The 22,048-nt window shown below is 40.6% G+C and overlaps 1 protein-coding gene and 1 pseudogene across 11 annotated transcripts in view; both read right to left on the reverse strand.

Moving 5' to 3' along the window:
• MAP4K3 (mitogen-activated protein kinase kinase kinase kinase 3) overlaps positions 1–18,690 on the reverse strand; it is a 192,214-nt gene extending 173,524 nt beyond the window's left edge. For all 11 annotated transcript variants that reach the window (XR_006815104.1, XM_045979494.1, XM_045979492.1 and 8 more), the window contains exon 1: positions 18,295–18,690. Coding sequence is in view for 10 of the 11 variants with exons in the window: in XM_045979494.1 (XP_045835450.1) it covers positions 18,295–18,390 (96 nt within the window). In the remaining variant the exon portion in view is untranslated. The remainder of the gene's footprint in view (positions 1–18,294) is intronic.
• A 547-nt stretch (positions 18,691–19,237) lies between these two features.
• The window catches only part of LOC123925650, a 33,454-nt pseudogene continuing 30,643 nt past the window's right edge, over positions 19,238–22,048 (reverse strand).

The raw sequence follows: 22,048 nt of genomic DNA on the forward strand, positions 1-22,048 counted from the left end.
TTTTATCATATTTAATTTGTACCCTGGAGACAGTTTCTCAATACATATTTTGGTCCTAATTACTTCTCTCTACCTGAATTCAAATCCCAGTTTTACCACTTACTAGATGGATGACTATGGGCCTATTCTTGACTTCTTTTTGTGCCTCGGTATCCACATCTATAAACTGGCAATAACAACAATGCCTACCTCATGCTTCTGAATCACCTGCAATCAGGATTCTTTGCCAGCCATTCCAACCTCTCAAGAAAATGACTCTACAGACAGCAAGTATATTCTCCTAACTAGACTCACTAGTCTCCCAGTACTTACCACCCCTAGCTCTCTGATGTATGTGACTCTACTTTCTATTAATCACAAACTACTTGTGTTTGAATATGAACAGTTAGAGGAAAGACCATGGAAAAAGGTCAAGAAAAAATAGTCATTTATAAGCAAAGAAGGGAATCCTCATAAGGAACTAACCCTGCTGACACCTGGATCTCAAACTGCTAGCCTCCAGACTTTGAGAAAGTAAACTTTCATTGGTTAGGCCAGCCAGTCAGTGATTCTTTGTTAGAAAGCTCTAACAATGCTGGGGGGAGGTGGGATTGGGAGAGGGGGAGCGGGCTATGGACATTGGGGAGGCGAGGCGAACCATAAGAGACTATGGACTCTGAAAAACAACCTGAGGGTTTTGAAGGGTCAGGGGTGGGAGGCTGGGGCAACCTGAGGGTTTTGAAGGGTCAGGGGTGGGAGGTTGGGGGAACAGGTGGTGGGTAATGGGGAGGGCACGTTTTGCATGGAGCACTGGGTGTTGTGCAAAAAGAATGAATACTGTTACGCTGAAAAAATAAATAAAATGGAAAAAAAAAAAAAAAAGAAAGCTCTAACAAGGGGCTCCTGGGTGGCTCAGTGGGTTAAAGCCTCTGCCTTCGGCTCAGGTCATGATCCCAGGGTCCTGGGACCGAGCCCTGCATCAGGCTCTCTGCTCACTGGGGAGCCTGCTTCTCTCTCTCTCTCTCTCTCTCTGCCTGCCCCTCTGACTACGTGCGGTCTCTGTCAAATAAATAAATAAATAAATCTTAAAAAAAAAAAAAAGGAAGCTCTAACAAAGTAATACAAGAACCCAGAAACAGATTCATACAAATACAGTCAAGTAATCTCTCACAAAGGAGCAAGGGCAATAATGGAAAAAGGATGGTCTTTTCAACAAATGGTACTGAATCAACTGGACACCTGGACACATGTGGGGACAGCCACATAAGGAAAGAGAAAGGAAGGATCAACCTAGAGAAAAAAAGAATCTAGATATAGACCTTATTCTTCTCCCAAAATTAACCAAAAGGACCAAGACCTACATGTAAAATGCAAAACTATGAAAGTTCTAGAAGACATCTGAAAATTTAGGTGACCTTGGTTTGGATTTGGAAGTGAGTTTTTAGATGTAACAAGATATAATCAACAACAGCAACAAAAAAATCTGATAAGGTGGACTTCACTAAATTAAAAAACTTCTGCTCTGCTAAAGACACTATAAAGAGAATGAAAAGACAAGCCACAGAGTGGGAGAAAATATTTGCAAAACACATAGCTGATAAGGGATATATATCCGAAAATATACAAATTTTAAGATTTTATTTACTTGTCAAAGAGAGAAAGGGTATGCACAAGCAGGGGGAGCGGCCAGAAGCAGCAGCAGGCTCCCCCTTCAGCAAGAAGCCTGATGCAAGACTTAATCCCAGGACACTGGGATCATGACTGGAGCTGAAGGCAGGTGCTTAATGGACTGAGCCACCCAGGCATCTCTAAAATATACAAAGAACGCTTGAAACTCAACAATAAGACAACCAATCCAATTTTTAAAAGGACAAAAGACTTAAAGGGACGCTTCATTTAAAAAGATACACAGATGGAAAATAAACAAATGAAAAGATGCTCAACGTCACAGGTCACTAGGGAACTGCAAATTAAAACAACAATGATACCACTACACACCCATCCGAATGGCCAAAATCCAAAACACTGACAATATCAAATACCAGCAAGGATGTGGAACAACAGGAACAGGATTTGCTAGATGCTGGGAATGCAAAATGGTGCAGGCACTCTGGAAGATAGCTGCGCAGTTTCTTACAAAGCTAAACAGTCTTACCACATGATCCAGCAATTGCACTCCTTGGTATTTACCCAAATGAGTTGAAAACTTATGTCCACACAAAAACCTGCACACAGATGTTTATAGCAGCTTTATTCATAACTGCTAAAATTTGGAAGCAACTAAGATATTAATCAATAGGTAAATGGATATGTAAACTATTGTACAATCACACACTGGGATATTATTCCGTAATAAAAAAAACACATGAGCTGCATCAAGCTACAAAAAGATTTGAAGGAACCTTAAATGTATATTGCTAGGTGAAAGAAGGCCATGTGAAAAGTCTACATAGTGGGGCACCTGGGTGACTCTGGGGGTTAAGCACCTGCCTTTGGCTCAGGTCATGATCTTGGGGCCCTACTCTATCTCTTGATAGATCTATCTCTATCTCTATCTAGATCTTGGGGCCCTATCACTCTATCTCACTCTCCCTCAAATAAATGAATAAATTCTTAAAAAAAAAAAAAAAAAGAGTCTACATACCTATGATCCTAATCATACGACATTCTGGGAAAGGCAAAACTATAGAGACAGTAAAAAGATCAGTGGTTGCAGGGGTGGGGTGGGGGTGGGGGTAGAGGCAGAGGCTGACTCAGATAATTTTCAAAGCAGTGAAAATACTCTATAAAATACCATGATGGATACATGTCTAAAACATCTGTCCAAGCCCATAGCATATACAATACCAAGAGTGAGCCCTAATGTAAACTTTACTGAAGTCCATTAATGTAATGACTTTAGTTAGTAACAGTGGATCAATACTGTTTCGCTAATTTTAAAAAATGTATTACACTAATGCAAGATATTACTGGAGTATATAGGAACTCTGTACTTTTTTTTAGAGAGGGAGGAGGGGGAAAGGGATAGAAAATACCAAGCAGGCTCCATGCCCAGGGTGGAGCCCAATGTAGGGCCCAATCTCACAACCCTCCAGTCATGACCTGAGCCAAAACTAAGAGCTGGATACTTAACTGACTGAGCCACCCGGGCACCCAGGCGCCCAGGAGCCCCAGGAACTCGGCACTTTTCGTTCAATTTTTCTGTAAACCTAAGAACAGATGAGCCCACAAAAAACAGAAGTAAAACCCTGGGTACCATAAATGAAGGGAAATGGAAAAGCAGGGTTGAGGCTTCCACCAACAACGGCACAAAGATAAAAACAGAAGGGACGGGGAAGAGGAGAAATTAGCCTCTGCAAACTAAACATCTAAGGTTTTAAAATTACTTGAGGACAGGTGCACAGATCTTGGTATAACTCAAAACAATGTACTGGAACAAGAACCCTAGACAAAACTAGGGGCCTGGAAAGGACTATGCCTTCAGTAAAGTAAAAACAAAAACAAACCAAAAAAGCAACTCACAAGCACAGGAGGAGGATAACAAAAATCTGTTTCTGCTTGGGCTTTGGATAGGAATAAAGAACAAAGTCCCTTAAGAATTCAAAACCAAGAGCCCAGCTGCTCACTTGGGTTTCGGGTTCAAATGTGCACTATCCATAAGGTGTGGGGAACTGCAAACAGAGAAATTAACATAAAGATCAGTCTCAGACCAAAGAGACTCATGAGGTTCCTGGAAGAAGCAAAAGCAAAACTGTTTTGGAAAGACACCCCCACAATTTGAGCCACAAAAAATTCTTACAGAAAAAAAAACCTGATGAATTCAGAATTAAAATAAAAATCTACCATAAGTGAGTCAGCAAACACAACAACAAACAGCAAGATTAAAAATCCTCAAAATCTGAGAAGACAGAATGGTAATTTCAAAGAGAATGTTAAATATGTTAAAATAATCAAAATTAGAAATAAGGAATCAAAACTCTAAGAACAAGAAACCATGTTTAAAAAAAATACACAGACTTGAAATATAATAAAACAGGGCTTCCAGAAATAGAACTATTAAAATTTAAAAAACAAAAGGGGCACCTGGGGGACTCAGTTGATTAAGCATCCAACACCTGATCTCAGCGCAGGTTTTGATCTCAAGCTTGTGAGTTCAGGCCCCACACTGGGCTCTAAAACAAAACAAAAAAACTGAAGTGTGCTCCATCCCATACCCACCAAATTGTATGCCTAAGTCCTAACCATGAAAGTGATGTTTGGACACGGGGCTTCAGCATACAGTTAGGTTTAGATGAGGCCATGAGGATGGGGACCCTCATGCTGAGGTTAGTGCCCAGAGAGCTTCTGTCATTCTCTGCCATGTCACTCTAGTGAGAAGGTGGCTGCCTGTAAATTAGGAATTTATCACCAGAAATCAACAGTGCTTGTAATCCTTGTCTTAGACTGCTAGTCTCCAGAACTGTGAGAAAATTAATTTTCTTGCTTAAGCCACCCAGTCTATGACATTTTGTTTTGGCAGCCTGAACTAAGACTCCAAATGACCAAATCTGAAATAGCTTGAACATCAAAATAAATGGCAGTGATGAATAAGAACCTAACGAAAAAAATAAAAATCTGTAAGTCCAAAAATAAAGTAAAAGTTTTTCATCACAATTGACTGTCAACTAATAAATGCAGAAAAAATTAATGGAATTAGAAAAGCACATTTCACACCATGACAGTAATAACTCAAGTATGACTCATCAATGGACATTAAAACTAATGGTGCAAGTTAGATGAGGAAGGGGATACTTAAAATATCTTATCTCCCCACAAATTATTTATTAACTACAAAAGGAAAAAATAATAACTTTATACTGAGGAAACCTGGCAGATTTACGTTAACCAAGTGATCAAAACTAGTATTAATAATGGAAAAAGTGAGCATCACATGCCTCCTGATATTGAGAAGACACTTCACTTACATACATTTCTGCCAAAAATCCGCAACCTGAATTTGAAAAGAAACACCAGATATACCAAAATGAAGGACATTCAACAAAATAAATGATGTGTACTCCTATAAAGTGTCAGTGTCTAGAAAGACAAAGAAGGCTGAAAAACTATTCCACATGAAAAGACTAAAAAGTCTTGGAAACTAAAAGTGACGTATGATCCTGGATTGCTTTCTGGACTAGAAAGAGAATGCTGTTGTGGACATCATTAGGACCACTGGTAGAAATCTGAATAAAATCTATAAATCAGATAACAGTACTGTCTTAATATTAAAATGTTCTGATTTTGATAACTGCACTGTGGTTTTATTTAAGTGACTATATTTATTTTGAGGAAATATACATTGAATATTTATGGGTAAAGGAGCATGATGTCTCCAACCTACTCCCAAACGGTTCAGGTTAGAAAAATATTATGTACATAGAAAGAAAATGTGATTAAGTAAATGTGGCAAAGTGTTAACCACTGGTGAATGTGGATAAGGGTGTAAAAGAGTTCTTTGCATTATTCTTACAATTTTCCTATGAGTTCAAATTATTTCTCCCCAAAAAAGGATTTTTTAAAGGCAACAAGAGATTATACACAGACACAAAGATACTAAATTTATGAACCATAATACAAGACACAGAATAAAGAGTTGGAAAAATCATGACATTACAGGACATGATGAAATAGAAGAAATATCCTCTCTCTTATTGTAAAGTCAATCAGAGAGAAAAAACAGATTAGCTATGAGAAACAACTAATAACAGACTTTTTTTTATCATTGTATATTATGACAATAGACCTCTTAGCAACAGCAACGGATAACCAGAAGACAACAGAATAGTTTCAAAGGTCTGAGAGAAGGTAACTGTCAACTTAAGAGTTTTATAACATGCTAAATTATGATTTGAAAGTAAAGACACAATAATGATACTTTTGAGAGGAAATAAAAAAGACTGAGTTCACCTTACACCATCCCTTACTTGAAAGAGAAAGAAGATAAAAAAAAAAAGAAAGAAAGAAAGAAAGAAAGAAAGAGAACACTTCCAGATAATGCTCAGCAGGAGGAACACTGAACCCAGAACACAAGAATACAATGCCAAGACACAATGGTTAGCAATAAAATAAAAAACACATATGGGTAAACGTAAAAGAGAACTGTCCGTATAAATAGTTAATAAATACTAATCATGGAGATATAAAACAAAGTAGAACCAAAATAAGAAACAACACAAAAAGGAAGGAGGTAACTGAATTAGGCATTCTAAAGTCCATGTACTTACCAGAAAAAAAACAAAACAGAATTTTTTTACATTATTATTTTTTAAACTACTTTATTTATTTGTCAGAGAGAGAGAGAGAGAGAGAGAGCATGTGTGCACACAAGCAGGGGGAATGGCAGACAGAGGGAGAAGCAGACTCCCTGCTAAACAGGGAGTCCAATATGGGGCTCAATGCCAGGACTCTGGGAACATGATCTGAGCTGAAGGCACATGCTTAACCAACTGAGTTATCCAGGCATCCCAAAAACAGAAATATTGATTAACTTCACTACACATGTTGAAATTTTAAGGAAACCACCAAAGGTGTAAAAATAAAATGTGTAACTTTCAACTCAGTAGAGGAAAAAGAGGGGGAAATATAAGAAAATGCACTGAATACCATCCAAATAGTGACTTAAGCAGGTTAGAAAGACAAGATTGGCCCTAATGAATTTGGAAAATTTTATATTATAAATCAAATGAGTTCATATTCTTCAGTTGGCATTCATATGTGTGTATCTTAGGTATCTGAAACATTATCACATTTCCTAATATGGATCCTTACTTTGTCAGAATGGCTATCTGTAACCTCTGCCCACTTTGGTCCCACAGCAGTATTTTTTTTTGTGTGTGTGAGATTTATTTGTTTGTTTATTTGAGAGAGAGACAGGAGTGTGAGTACATGCAGGGGGAAGGACAGGGGGAAAGAGAATCTTAAGCAGACTCCCACTGAGTGTGGAGCCTGACACACATCTCAGTCCTACAACCCTGAGACTATGACCCAAGCTGAAATCAACCAGCTGAGCTACCCAGGCGCCACCCCCACCCCCAGCAGTATTTTTACCCATATTTACTCTCTTTTGGAATTGTTTTTCCCTCAGTTCTCTACAAATGCAAACCCAATATTTCGTTAAGTCCTAGGTCAAGATACGCTCTTCCAGGAAGTCTTTACCAGACTAATTCCAGCTCATCTTAGCCTTAAACTGAATTTCTACAGATTTTGTAATATGTCATTGCTTTTTTAATTGTTAAAATCCTGCCTTAGAAATGTTCCTTAAACATTCCATTTAGGCATATTTTGTTTCCTCAATTTGAACATAAACTCCTCAAAATCAGAAAGAATTTTTTTTGGAACTCCTAAACAATCTGGCACAGTGTTGATTATTCACTTAAGGATGAAGCAAAATTTAAGTTACTTTTCTTCAGTAAGTTCAAAAAACATGAAATCTGCAAAATATGCACTCAAAAACACATATCTCATATATAAAAATATCTTGGGTTTTTAAAGATTTGTCTTAATCTTTAGATAAGAAAGCTAAAGTGAACAGATTTTAATAGTCATTTCCCATTTTCTTTTTTTTTTTCCACTTTTGCCAATTTTAAAAGGAGTCCACATGCTCAGAGCTAAAATATACAAGGTCAAGTAAAAGGAAGTCAGACATCACTACTACAGCAAAGATTTTAATAAAACTGAGTATGTGCCCCCTACTCTGATTAGTGCACCATCCTGAAGAAGTATTACATAATAGCTATTTTTTACTGTAATATTAGAAGAAAAAGCTAGGGATAAAATTTAGAAGTTAAAAGAAAAACAAAACATTGGTAAGATAAAGAAGATCTAACTAAATGGAGAGAAATAACATATTCACACATCAGAAGGCTCAATGCTATTACGATCTCAAATTTCCACAAACTGACTGCAAATCCTAAATAATTCCAATAAAATCCCAGCAGACTATCCACATGATAAAATGTCACAAAATTATGCACAAAGACATGAAAAGAAAATGAGAGGATGCAAAAAGTGGTGAAATCTAAGGTCTAGTAAACTGCACAGTGGCAATCAAACTCCTGGTTTTGATAATGCACTACAGTCATATAAAAAGATGTCACTACTGGAGGAGGCGGATGTTCGCTATATACGAGACCTCTCTGCACTCTTTTTGCAACTTCCTATGAGTTTATAATTACTTCAAAATAAAAAGTTAAAACAAAATCCCGGCAGACATTTTTATATAATTTAAAAAGTGATTCTAAAATTCATATGGAAAGAACAAAGGGCTTAAAATAAATGGAACAATTTTGAGAAAATAGAACCAAGCTGGAGGACTCACTACCTGAATCCAAGACTATCCATTAAGCAATGGTAAGCAAGACAGCGATGCACTGGTAGAAGTACAGCCATACAGCTCAGCAGAACAAAACAGAGTCCAGAATATTCCCATGCATGCATCCTCAAAGGTGCAAAGACAATTCCTCTGTAATTCATTTACATGAAGTTCTAAAAGAGCTTTTACAGTAATGAATCAGAACAGTGATTGCTACAGGGAAGAGGGATGTGAGACTGGGAAGGGGTGCGAGGAAACTCTCTGAGGTTAAGGAAATGTTCTGTCTTAATAAGGATGTGGGCTACACAGTTTTATGAATGTCAAAACTCTTCTAACTGAAACAAGATCTATACATTTCACCGTAAGTAAACTATAATTTTATTTTACAAATATATAACAGCATACAAGCTTTATAAGATATTTGTCTATAAAAAGACAGAAGAAAATACATCGAAATATTGTTCAGCTCTTGAGAGTTAAATCATTATTTCTTAATTATTATTATTATTTAAAAAGATATATGTACACTTAATACATATGTCATAATAAGAATAAAACAAGAAAATCTTTAAAATGTATGCCATGATAGGGGTGCCTGGGTGGGTGGTGCATTCAGTTTAGTGTTCGACTCTCGGTTTCAGCTCAGGTCATGATCTCAGGGTGATGAGATCAAGGCCGTGCTGGGCTCTGCACTCACTGCAGAGTCTGCTTGAGACACTCTCTTCCTCTGCCCCTCTCCACCTCACGGTGCTCTCTCTAAAAAATAAATAAATCTTTAAAAAAAAATGTATGGCACAGTAAAAATATCTAGCCCATATTCTGTCCCACTCACTAATTCCTACATCAGTTACCCTCCAAATCTGTAGCACCGTTTGACAGGAAGACATCTTTGCAGGTCTTCCTGGTAATCCATCAGTAAGAGCTAAGAGAACGGTACTGACCCTTTTCAATTCCCATTAGTCCTAAAGACACTGCTAAAGAATTGTTACAGTCCACAGAAAAAGGAGAAGTTACATTAGTGTTTCCTTAAAGAAATTACTGCAAGAAAATAATGAAACAAAATCTCACAGATACCTCTTTATTTTCTAATATTGTCTTTGTAGCTAACATCATTCTCCCACTACTGATTTATTTGAACAAATTATTTTACGTGCTCCTCTGTTGGGCTTAAAATTTTGAAGTTCTCTTCAAATCAACTTCCTCCATCATATTTCTTCACAAATCCCCATCAAATGTTTCTCCAAGATGATTCTCATCAATCCCTTCCTTTCCATTCTTTACTGCTTTTCACTTTGTTTGCTCCATCATCACTTGCCACACCCTTTGCTTACTCCATATAAGCTAGCACAATTCTGTGAATCCCTGAGAGCCCTTAGGATACTTTCCTGAAGGTCTGAAAGGTCAAAATGATTTTCATGACAATATGAAAATGTTATTTGCCCCCATTTTACCATATTGATACTTGCACAATAGAGCGAAAGCAATGGCGATAAAACTGCTGGTGCCTTGGCATCAATCAAAGCAGTGGCCCCAAAATGCGCTATCAACCACCGTATTCTTCACTGCCATGCACTCAAAAGGGAAAAAAAAAAAAAAAAAAGCCAGTTTCACTGAAGAAACTGAAGAATGTCCTTATTGAAGCATAAACATTATTAATCTTATTAACTCCTAACCCTTAATACAAGACCTTTGTTATTCTATTTGATGAAAATACATAAAACACTTCCACTGCATACCAAAGTACAATGGTCGGCTCAAAGAACAGCGTGTGTGATTTTGAGTTGCAAACTGAACTAGCCACTTTTTCCATACAACACCATTTTTATTTGAAAGAACTGACGAATTGGTTATTCATGCTTAGATATCTGACATTTCATTGAAAATGAACTAATGATGGGGCATCAGGGTGGCTTAGTCAGTTAAAGCATCTGCCTTCAGCTCAGGTCATGATCCCAGGGTCCTGGGATTGAATCCTACATCGGGCTCCTTGCCAGCAGGGACCCTGCTTCTCCCTCTGCCTGGTGCTCCCCCTGCTTGTGCATATACCAGCATGCATGCACCCTCTCTCTCTCTCCCCGACAAATAAATAAATAAAATCTTAAAAAAAAAAAAAAAGTAGAATTAAGAATCTGTCTTCTATTTAACCAAGTACTAAACTTCTCAGGTGTAAGTGCTAATAGAGTCAATAGCAACAGATATAACTAGTATACATAATCTTGGGGTTCTCAACAGTGTAAAGGGGCTCTGAAACCAAAAAGTTTGAGATCGGCACGTTCAGGGTGGTACAGCCGTAGACCAAAAAGTTTGAGAATAGCAGATTCTATTTAGCAGATATTTCTATCCTTCCTCTCTGATCCATTCTCATCATGATTGTCAGAACAACCCTGGGCCCTTCCAACATCACTCCTTCTACAGAAACCTTTAAAGCTCTCAACATCCTACCACTTCGTATCTAAATGACTTTATCTAGTTTCCAAGTTTATAAAGTGGCCCTATCTTATCTAGTACATCTTACTTCTCCATGCTCCCCAACACAAGCCTTCTGTGTTAGTCCCCAAGACTTTATCCGCCTCTGTAGTTACACACACCTGGGAATACCAACGTCCCCATTCCCTTTTCTGCCTACTTTCTCCCTCTCTCCCTGACCCCTCCTAGCCACCTAAACTTAACTCACTCTTAGAGGCCAGGGGCAAAAAGGACAGGGCCTTGAATGTTAGGCTTACAAGACTGTACTTTAGTCTACAGGCAATGTAGGAAGATTCTTTGACCAGGAGAGGATGGATGACCATCTCAAACTTCTAAGACAACTGTAATCAAACAAAATAAATATCTTATTTGAACATAATGAAAATTCATAGTCAAATCTAAAATTCTTCCACAGAGTTTAAGGATGAAAGTAAAAAATACATTGTCACACTAGGAATCCAAACCTATAATCTCAGGTCAAGGCAGCCTGGAACTCGGAAACGTGGCATCTTCCAGAACAAAGAAGGCTAAAAAACAGAGCTAAAGCAAAAAACAAACATGTTCTCATCTCTTGAATATAGGGCCTTTTGGTACTGAACAAAATCTTTCCTAAAAGCCCAATTCTATTAGAAACAAACAAAAAAACCAATCAACAAACAAAAAACCAAAATAAAACAAATATGTAACAGCTACAAATATCCACTAGTCACTAAAGGTCTTTAGTTTAAAGTGACAGAGTTATCTTCATATGCACAAAACAGGAATGACATCACTTAATATGCAAAAGCTACATTAAGCCTGCTGATTTAGTTTAGGCCTAATAATAATCCACAGTGCTTAAATCGTTCTGTACCTACCACTGCCAGAACTCTAGTTAAGCCCATACCATCTTTTCTGCAAAACCTGCCATGATTCCTCCCAACCAGAAACAATGATCTCCCTTCTCTAAACTCATGTTGCATATGGTTTGTCCCCCTTCAAGTCAGTTCATTCATTCATTCCACAAATATGTACTGAGAGTCTAATATGTGCCAGGTACTCTTCCAGGGTCTACGACACAGCAGTGAACAAAACAAAACCACCAGCTTCCTGGATTTGACTCTAGTGGGAAGAAAAAGGTAATATACAACTAAGTAGAAGGTGACAGATGTCATAATAAAAATGAAAATTAGGTAAAGAGTAGAGGTAAACTGTCTATAAAGCTAACAGATCTCCAAGTTCAGCCTCCCTCACTCACATGAGCCTCTGTGAGTGCTGAGAATTACTGAGACATGCAGAATGCCATAGAAGGTGACCAGCAGCAGCCAGGATGCTAACTGGGAACATTTTATGAGAGCATTTCTGAGTAAATGCCTAAAGAAATTTTAGACGAAAAGGACCTGACTCTAAGGTTACAGCACCTTGTTGGGACATTTTTCATTCTAAGTAAATATTCACTTTCATACCAAACTTTTTATTCTCATTTACTTGTTTATTTAATGAGAGCCCCCCAAATTACACAAATTTCAAGCCCTACAAAATCTGGATCTATCCCTGCTAAAGACAGAAAATGAGAGTAGGGTTCGGTTTCCTGCAGGGTGATAAGGAACAAACACATTAAAGGTGACACCTGAGCTGAGACCCAAGGGAAATGAAGAAGCAAACCATACAGCTATTGGAGGAGGGCAGAATTCAGGCCCAGAACACCAAGTACAAAAACCCTGAGGCAGGAGCATGAGAAGCAAGGACAGTAGCAGGAGAAATATATAATAATAAGTGATACCACAGCAATCAATGATTACAGAGTATTATGTGTCAGGCATAGTCCTAAACAACATTCTAAGCATCTCCTCTTTACAGTTGAATAAACTGAGGCACAAAGGAAAGGATTAAAGTAATCTAATGGTGGTGAAGTTAAGTAAGTAAAGTAAGCTAATGGTGGTGAAACCAGGCAGTCTGACTCCAGAGCCCAGCTCTTAAACCACTCTGCTAAGCTACAGAGAGGTCGGTTATCCAAATTATGGAGTGTCTAGACAATCTCTCAGCCAGTAAGTGTTAACATGCTACAAAAGAAGAAATCAACAAGGTTTTGATCTCAAACTATGATAGCTAAAAGTAGGTACACATTTTTATGTCCTTATGAATACCAAGTGCCAAGTCTTGTCATTTTTGCTCCTCCTCTCAGTCTTTAACACATTTCCTTCCATTTTATAGCTATTCAGTGTAGGATGGTTGTTCAATGTACTCTTTTTTTTTTTTTAAGATTTTTTTTTTATTTTTATTTATTTATTTGACAGCGAGAGACAGGAGATCACAAGTAGGCAGAGAGGCAGGCAGAGAGAGAGAGAGGGAAGCAGGCTCCCCGCCGAGTAGAGAGCCCGATGTGGGACTCGATCCCAGGACCCTGAGATCATGACCTGAGCCGAAGGCAGCGGCTTAACCCACTGAGCCACCCAGGCGCCCCTGTTCAATGTACTCTTAAGAGAGAACCAGCAACTATTCACTCTCCATGCAAAACAACATATTAGATGTTCTTTCACAGGTAAATACATATACATACCAAATCCTGGAGGTGAGCACTTCCTTTAAGGGATCAGATCCATGTTAAAGTCAGATAATCTGTTCTTCTGTGTTTTTTTTTTTTAAGTTCTCAGGAGAAATGATCCCACAATCTGTTTCACTGTCACTTTCCATCCCAAATAAATACTGAGGCTGGAAAACTCTACCTTAATTTACCTTAAGTACTCAAACAAGCTTTCTGAAGTTTAGGACCCTTTCCTCAGGTCCCTCTAGACTTTGTCTTCCTTGAAAGCAAAAAAATAAGCATAATCCCAGACAATCATGCTTTACCTTCAGCCATTCTTTTCTAAATGCTTAAGATACTCATTTTCCTTAACAGAAGTTAGGTTTCAGAACTGAATTTTCCTGTCTTATAAACACAGACTACAGTGAAAGAATTAGTCTTTGATGATACTAATCAGAACACCTTGAAAGATACAGAACTACAAATAAGCCAACACAATTCACTAAATGCTTGAACAAATTAATTTCCTCATTTCACTGCCCAATCTTCCATTTCCCTCGGGTCAGCCTTCATAGAGCTTGTTTACATAGACTACCATGTGAATGGCTTTGGAGCTTAGCAACATTGCAGCCTCTGCTTCCACGGGAATGGTTTCCAAACACATACAGATAAAATCAGTATCAACATTTCCAAAGCATGTTCTCTACAAGACACTAATTCTAAGGACAAGCAATATGTATTACAAATAAAAAGAATCCCACAGTCAAGTAAGTTTGGAGTTAGCTGGATTAAGCAACATTAAACAGGTTTCTTTACCATATGACTTCTCCATCTTCAGTATACTCATAGCAATTTTGAAATGCCTACCAAGTCCTGTCCAGAATAAAAAATGATTCCAAGGCCCCAAATCTTAGCAAACTGTCCAAAACTGGAGCTTTTGACAAAAGTGGGATACAAGGAAAGGCCCATATGGAGGCAGATGTAGTCTGCAAAGATGTCAGGTAGAGACAATGGGCTCAGGAGCTGAGGACGAAGCACAAGCTGGAGGCATGGGGGTCATTCACAGGGATCCAGCTTAAGTCATGAGACTAGACAAGATACTTTCTTAGAAACACAGTAGTAAGAACTGGTCTTTCAAACATCCTTGCCTTACCCCATCTCCGGTTTTAGTATCTTCAGCTTATCTCTAGCAATAAGTCTAGAAAAACATCAAGACCTGCGGTAGGAATAAGGCAAATCCAACTGAAAAATGAGTGTGAAAATCCTACTAATGCTGATAGATGTTGATCATGTGATCTTGTATAGAACCACCAAATTTCTCCAAGAGAACTCTTTGAAATGACAAACCTAGAGATGATTCATTCTTTTCCTTTTGGTAAATGTAATGAACGCTATAAAACTATCTCTACAAGCGCGCACACACACACACACACACACACACACACACACACAGAATACTAAACCCATTAATTTCAGAGGGCTTCACAGGCCTCCTGAGGCCCAACCACTGAGCTCTCTAGTCTTTTCCTGGGTCCCTAGGTAACCCTGGCTACAAGCACTTCATCTCACAGATGAAAGCCATACAGTTACAAGACATTTAAAAGTATGACTTTTTTAAAACTGTATTTCCCATGTACTTTAAGATACTGCAGAGAAAATGTATACTTATATTTTTTGGCCTTGAAAACTTACTGGATGATTAAAACTCAAATCATTTATCTAACACCATAAACAGAAGGGCATATGATGATAACAACACCTTCACAACAAAACAGCTGAGAGGCTAAATGATTTTACGAGGCCACAGAGCTAATAAATTCCAGATCTTCCATATTCTACTTCAGTGCTTTTTAACTAAGCCATGACACCTTGGATAAGCATATTACTACACTGGGTAGGACACAGTTTTTAAAATAAAAATCCCTTGAAATACCCACCTTCTAAGAGTGACTATAAATAATTAGGTCTCTTAACTTATTTACTTAATCTGATTGTTCCATTTTTAGCACCTAAACACAAATTAAGGAGCAAATTATACATACTGGCTTTTGAAAACAAACCCTCTAATGCACTCCTCTCTAATAAACACAATTTGTATAAATAAGAAAAATCTAAAACAGTAAAACAAATACAAAAAAATCCATTATCTTTACACGTGGACATGATTACAGACAAAAGTACAAACAGCTTAAGCCTTGGGTTAGTTATTTAGCAAGCAGGGGGTATAATGCCAAAACCACATGGAGTTTTTCTGCTTTGAGTCCCTGGTATGGGCAGAGTCTGGCAGGCGGGGATCAAGCATCTATTATCTGATGTCCACTTGGCAGACTCTACAAAAACAATGAGGCCTGGCTGCACAGCAGGAGTTAGGTATTCCAATTACTACTTAAAGATCCACTCTAATACAGAGTATGGCTACAACTTACATACTGAACTAAAGGTGTGCCTCAATTTCTCCAATGGAGAAATTTATGTTATATGCCCATATCCTATCTTTACAGAGTCAGCAGTGCTACTGTTAAGAATGCAATCTCCCGGCTCCTGGGTGGCTCAGTCAGTTAAGCGTCTGACTTCGGCATCAGGTCATGATCTCAGAGTCCTAGGATCAAGTCCATGTGGGGCTCCCCACTCAGCGGGGAGTCTACTTGTCCCTCTCCTTCTCCACCTCCCCCTGCTCATGGTCTCTCTCAAAGTAAAATAAAATAAAAAATGCAGTCTCTAAACTGTAAGGTTCAAACTGTGGCTTTGCCACTTATGAACTTGGGCAAGTTACTACAAATCCCTTGTGCTTCAATTTCCTCAAATGCAAAATGGAGTTAATAACAGCACCTATTTCACAGGGTTGCTATAAGGAGTAAGTAAATACATGAAAAAATCTTAAGAGCAGTGCCTAGCAAATAATAAGCACTCCATATGTTAGTTCTCATTATCATTACTTTAAACGGATGACAAGAGTAATCAACTTATACCTGTATTGCACTTAGATGTCATTAGGAAATTACAGGCCCTAATTTTTTTTACTTTTTAATCATGTGGCTTAACTACCACCTGTTTTTTTCTAAATATAGTAAATACACAACCAATTATTTTTGTAAAGAACTCAAAAAGAACTTACTGTACACACTGCCACCTAAGACTTAGCCACTAGTAAAGTTTTAGTTAAATTTTCAACTGAATATAACTAGACTCCCCTAACACTTCTGATCTACTTGGATCCATTCACTTCAACTTTCATAATCACCAGCAATTCCAAAACACAGCAGTCATTATTCTTACCTGGACTACTGCAATGGCTGCTGCCTAACTATTCTTTCTCCTTCAATCTACACTACAGTACAGGTAGATCTTTTAAATTCAATTTTACTCTTCTACATAATACTCTACAATGGCTCCCCATTGTCCTAAAGAAAAAACTGTCCACCTTAAAGACCTAAAGGGCCTGTAAAATCTAAGGCCATTCTCTTTCTCTGGCTGCTCAAGCCACTGAGGCCTTTCAAATCCTTACCCCGTTCCTTGGGCCTCACAGCCTTCACAGATTATGCTCCCTCTTTCTGGCATAATCTTCTCTCCCCATTGCCTCTGACTCCCAAAAGGAGATCAGCTCCTCCTGTTACATGCTCTCCTAACCCTAATCTTAATCCTCTTTTCTCCTGGGCAGCACAAAATAAACGGCAATAAAATAATCTAAGTGGTTGCCCCCCCCCCCCCCTTTAAACTCCAGGTAAGACTTAGGAATATGTCTACCTTTTCCTACCTGCTACAACCCAAGTACTTCAAAGTCCAGTACTTTATACATAATAGGTGTACACAAAACACCTGTGTTATCTTATAAGCAAAACTGATGAGACAAATGATGACAGGCAGCAAAATCATCCACAAAACAAGACTAATGCAGAATCCTGGCTGCACTGTGAGTCACCATACATCTTGCACTAAGTAAAAGCAAAAACCCTACTGCTTAAACATGAGCAGAAAGTTTAGTTACAACTAAACTTTCCAAAGTAAAATTTTCTCTGTGCATCCTCAGATGTTATGTGAAACAGGACGAGTTCCACTTCAGTCACCAGTAAGAAGATACACAACTAAATCAAGACTGCTGCCACATTTGGCACTATTCGCTTCTTGGCAGTCTCTGCGAGGCCAAGAGTTGAACTGGCCAGGGAACAGTGATTTATCTCCCACATTTAGAAGGGGTCCGTCTACAACAGGAATGCTGCGCTGCTAATGGACTTTGAATTCTAACTTATTCAAACCTAGTCAAATACTTTCCTGAGTATTCAATTCACTTAAAAAAGGGGGGGGGGCTTAATTTTATGTGTCATCGACAAAAGCAAGTTTAATGAGGCATCATAGTCCAATTAGATTAGGAAGAAACAAAGTTGCTTCTTCCTCCAAACCGGGGGTGGGGGGGATCATACTAACTAGATATCTTTTACAAACGAAAGTCAATACTCGGAAAATCAAAAGAAGATAGTACGCGGATGCTAAGAGGTGAAAGGTTGGGGGGCTGTGGGTGGAGGCTGCCCCGTGTAGTAACTGCCGTCCCGCCCGGTGGTCTGCAGTGCCAGACCTACAGCGGACCGTCCCAGGTCCATCTGACGAATACAGGTCTGACATACGCCAAATCCCCGCGGTCTGGTTCGTCGCACTGATCCTGCCAATGCAACAAACGGCCAGACCCTCTCGGCGCTGTGCTGAGCAGAGCGGCCCGCTCGCGTCCAGCCCTTCCCCCGCACCGCGCGTCCAAGGGGAGCACTCAGGTAAGGGCTCCGAGGTCTCGGGGTTACCCGTTTGGCCCTTTGTTCGTTCCCAGGCAGCGAAGCCTCGGTCGCCCGCTCCTCCCCACCCCCCCCCACCCCCCCAGCTCCCCGGCGCCCGCGTCTCCTGCAGAGGGGAAGCGCAGACGCGGGCGCCCAGACGGCGGCGGCGCCCCCCGCCCTCCCCGCGGCGGGTCCCGACCCGGCGGCCTCGCCGGCGCGCGGCCCCTCGCCCTTACCTTGTAGACGTCGCCGTAGGTGCCGCTGCCGATGCGCTGAATCAGTTCGAAGTCCTCCTGCGGATTCCGGCGGGACAGATCGAAGCCGGGGTTCATGGCGGGCCCCGGGTGCCCCCCGCCTCCCTCCCGGGCAGGGGAGGGGGGGCGCTCAGGGGGCCACACGGAGAGTGGGAGCCGCGGCCGGCCCCCTGCTCCCCCGGTGGTCACAATCGCCCGGCTCCACGCTGCGGCCGCCGCCCCCGCTCCTCTCACGCCGCCGCCGCCGCCGCCGCCGCCGCCCGGGCTAACCGTCCCCGCCCCCGCAGCCCGCAGCCGAGCCGAACCCGGGTCACACCCACAAGGAGAGGAGAACACTCGCAGCCCCTCGCTCAGGGTGCAACTCCAACATGGCTTCCGCTTTCGCCGCTCCTCCCCCTCCCCTTACTCCGGCTCCTCCACCCTCCTCCCCCTTTTCCCGGCTCCCGCCCGACTGCGCAGCCGCGATCCCGGAGGGAGCACTCTTCGGCCCCGCGCGCGTGCGGCTCCGTGCGCGCTCCGGCTCCGCGCGCCTCCCGGGCGTGGGAGGGCGGCCCTGCAGCACCGGACCCTGAACTCGCGCGGTGTTCCCGGGCCACCGACCCGCACTGGACAGCGGCCAAGTCTTGCTGGGCAGGCGTGACTGCCCCGGGGTCCGCGGTGGGTTGGGGGTGGGGGAAGGTGGGGGGGGGGGGGGTGAAGGGTGAAAGTAGCTCGTATTCCCTTCTGATTCCCCGAACGGCAAAGTTGGACGTTGCTGTATCACGTCCCGACCTTATGCAGGTAGTGTAGTTTTAATTTGCAAGGCAGCCAGTGTCCCCAGCTTATTTTCAGAAGCACCTACACACAGGACACAGCCGATTACCAGGCACTTTCTGGGACTGCGGAGAAGGGGTAGCCCTGAGGAAGGTGCTTGCTTTGATACCGGTCAGGCGGCCTTGGAGCTGGCCTGCCGGGGTGCAAAAGAGGGCAGGCCTGGAGAGCAGCCAGGAGGCGTGTGGGGTGGATAGGGCATGGGAAACTCGGGGGGGTGGGGGAAACACGCTGAGCGGCCGCCCACCAGCCCGAGTGGAGGGCGTGGGAAGCAAGCATAGAGTTTAGAACTGAAGCAGTGATTGACCTTCTGTGGAGACGCTGGATTATCAAAGACCCGGGCGGGGATAGTGCAAGCCGTGGAGCAACCTTACAAAGGAGAGGTGGTGGAGGGTGGAGCGTGAGCAAGATTCATCCTGCACCTGAAATGTAAACACATGATGAGGCGGAAGCTCTTTAGTTTACCCCCCTAGAGCCCCACCCGGCGTGAGACCCGGATTGTGAGCATTCCATCCGATCTATGTGGACACCAGCTCAACTGTTAATACTTGTCCAAGAAGTGGAGGGTTAATTTTCTGTTCTCAAGAAACTGCCCATTGCCCGCTAGGCATTTCCAAAAGCTTTAATCAAATAGGTGATGGCCGCTTGGATGATACCATCTTGAGTTTTGCTTCAGAAATACCTTCCTAATATTCACAGGCACCACACATTCTGACCACTAGTGTTCCCAATTGCCTGGTGGCTCCTGAGAAACTAGGCCTTATCAAACTTAAGAATAAAATAAGTATAATCAAATAATAGTCAAGCCACTATACTTAGAGTTAACCGTCTCATACATTTTTGTTTTCAGTCCTTTTGCCTACAGTAAGATTGCATATGAAGTTCTCAAATTGTTTATCTGAGTGGGTATTGACTAGAAGATGTTGGAAAATGACCATCTCTTCACCTATACAAGTAGCCTTCCAATTGTCTAATTTTTTTTTAAGATTTTATTTATTTATTTGACAGAGATGACAAATAGGGAGAGAGGCAGGCAGAGAGAGAAAGGGGGGAAGCAGGCTCCCTGCTGAGCAGAGAGCCGGATAGGCTGCTCAATCTCAGGACCCCAGGATCATAACCTGAGCCGAAGACAGAGGCTTCAACCCACTGAGCCACCCAGGCGCCCCCAGTTGTCTAATTTTTAATTAAAGCATCAGTAATATGTGCTCATGACTTAAGTTACTACCACGTGAGTGCTTATCATTGGATTTCTTCTAGCTAGATCTCACCTTAAGGCTCAGGTATCTTGAGAATTAAACTCCTGAATATAAATGTTATTCCATTTCTGCTTTTCTCTGTTTACGGCACTTGCTGGGGACCCGGACTGCAGGTCTTTCTTCAGCTTGTCCACATTTGGAGAATTGTTTGGCCTCTTTAAGCCAAACATGAGAATAATTAGTCCAGGATTCAGATAAGCAGACCTAATAAACTATCCCAAATAGGAATCAGTTCTGCTCTCTTTCTCTGCCTTTTTAATGCTGGAAAGCCAAATTCTCAGCATGAGAACCTGGTAATGGTTTCACTGTTTTGTTTGCTAGGATTATCATCTGTGCAGATAACTTGGCATTTGCATCACTAATAGATTTCTTTCAAGGGGAAAAGACATTTCAGTAGGGCTCAAACGAGTCTTTAAGGTTTTGTTTGTTCCAATTTTGGCAGGACCAAGCTATTCCTTTTGAAAAAGGATTGATTTTCATGTAAGGGCCGGATTTGCCATGTGGGTTACAGCATAAATAAAAGGGCTTTTGCAATTAACTGCTCACGAAGAATAAAATATTTTGTTCTTTGTAATATATACATGCAGATGCCAAATCTGATGTCTTTGTTTTTCCTCTTCCCAATGCTCAACTTTGCTAGAAGTAACACTAATGATCACACTTTCTTTGAATCCGAGAAATAGCTTCCCTCTTCTATGATTAGAAGCATCCTTAGAAGTCATCTAATCTTTTCAATTCAAGAACTGCTTCTACAGCATCTCGCCTGAATTTACTGCTACGTGAATACCTTCAGGAAAAGGAAACGCACTGCTTCCAAAAGCCACACACTGTGTTTGAGATTGTGCTAGTGAGCGATCATAACAATAATAAAAACAATAGTGATAGCTAACATTACCAGGTGCTTACAAGGTGCCAGGAACTGAGCCAAGTACTTCCCATGTGTTATCTCATTTAATTCTCACAACAACTTGATGACATAGGTTTTATTATCATAATTTTTTGAGGTACAGGCAGATTAAGCTGTCTCAATGTAACAAAAATCTGAAATTTGAACAGAGGTAAGACATGAAGGCCAGAAACTTTTTTTTTTAAGATTTATTTATTTATTTGAGGGCAAACAAGCACAAGGCGGGGAGGGGCAGAGAGCGATGCAGATTCCCTGCTTAGCAGGGCCCCCCAGAAGGCCAGAATCTATACTAACCACTAATATATACTCTAATCTATACTTAACCACTAATCTATACTTTAAATAGTATACTTTTAAAAATTTCTCTTATGCTGGGGCACCTGGATGGTTCAGTCGGGTAAGCATCTGCCTCCAGCTCAGGTCATGATCCCAGGGTCCTGGGATACTGATTCACATTGGGCTCCCTGTTCAGTGGGGAGTCTTCTTCTCCCTCTCTGTCTGCCCCTCCCCCCATCTCAAATAAATAAAATCTTTAAAAAAATAAAATAAAAGTTATCTTATGCTTAGCTAAAATCTGCCTCCTTGTCATGCATTTAGAGTCAACAATTATTAAATTTAATATTTAATATTTATTATATATTATATTATTAATATATTAATAATATTAATAACATATATTATTATATATTATATATTGTTCTATTTAATAATTCTATATTAAATATTAAATATTATTAAATAGAATTTACAGAGAAGAAAACCA

Source organism: Meles meles, chromosome 15 (genome assembly GCF_922984935.1).
Source record: "Meles meles chromosome 15, mMelMel3.1 paternal haplotype, whole genome shotgun sequence".
Taxonomy (NCBI): domain Eukaryota; kingdom Metazoa; phylum Chordata; class Mammalia; order Carnivora; family Mustelidae; genus Meles; species Meles meles.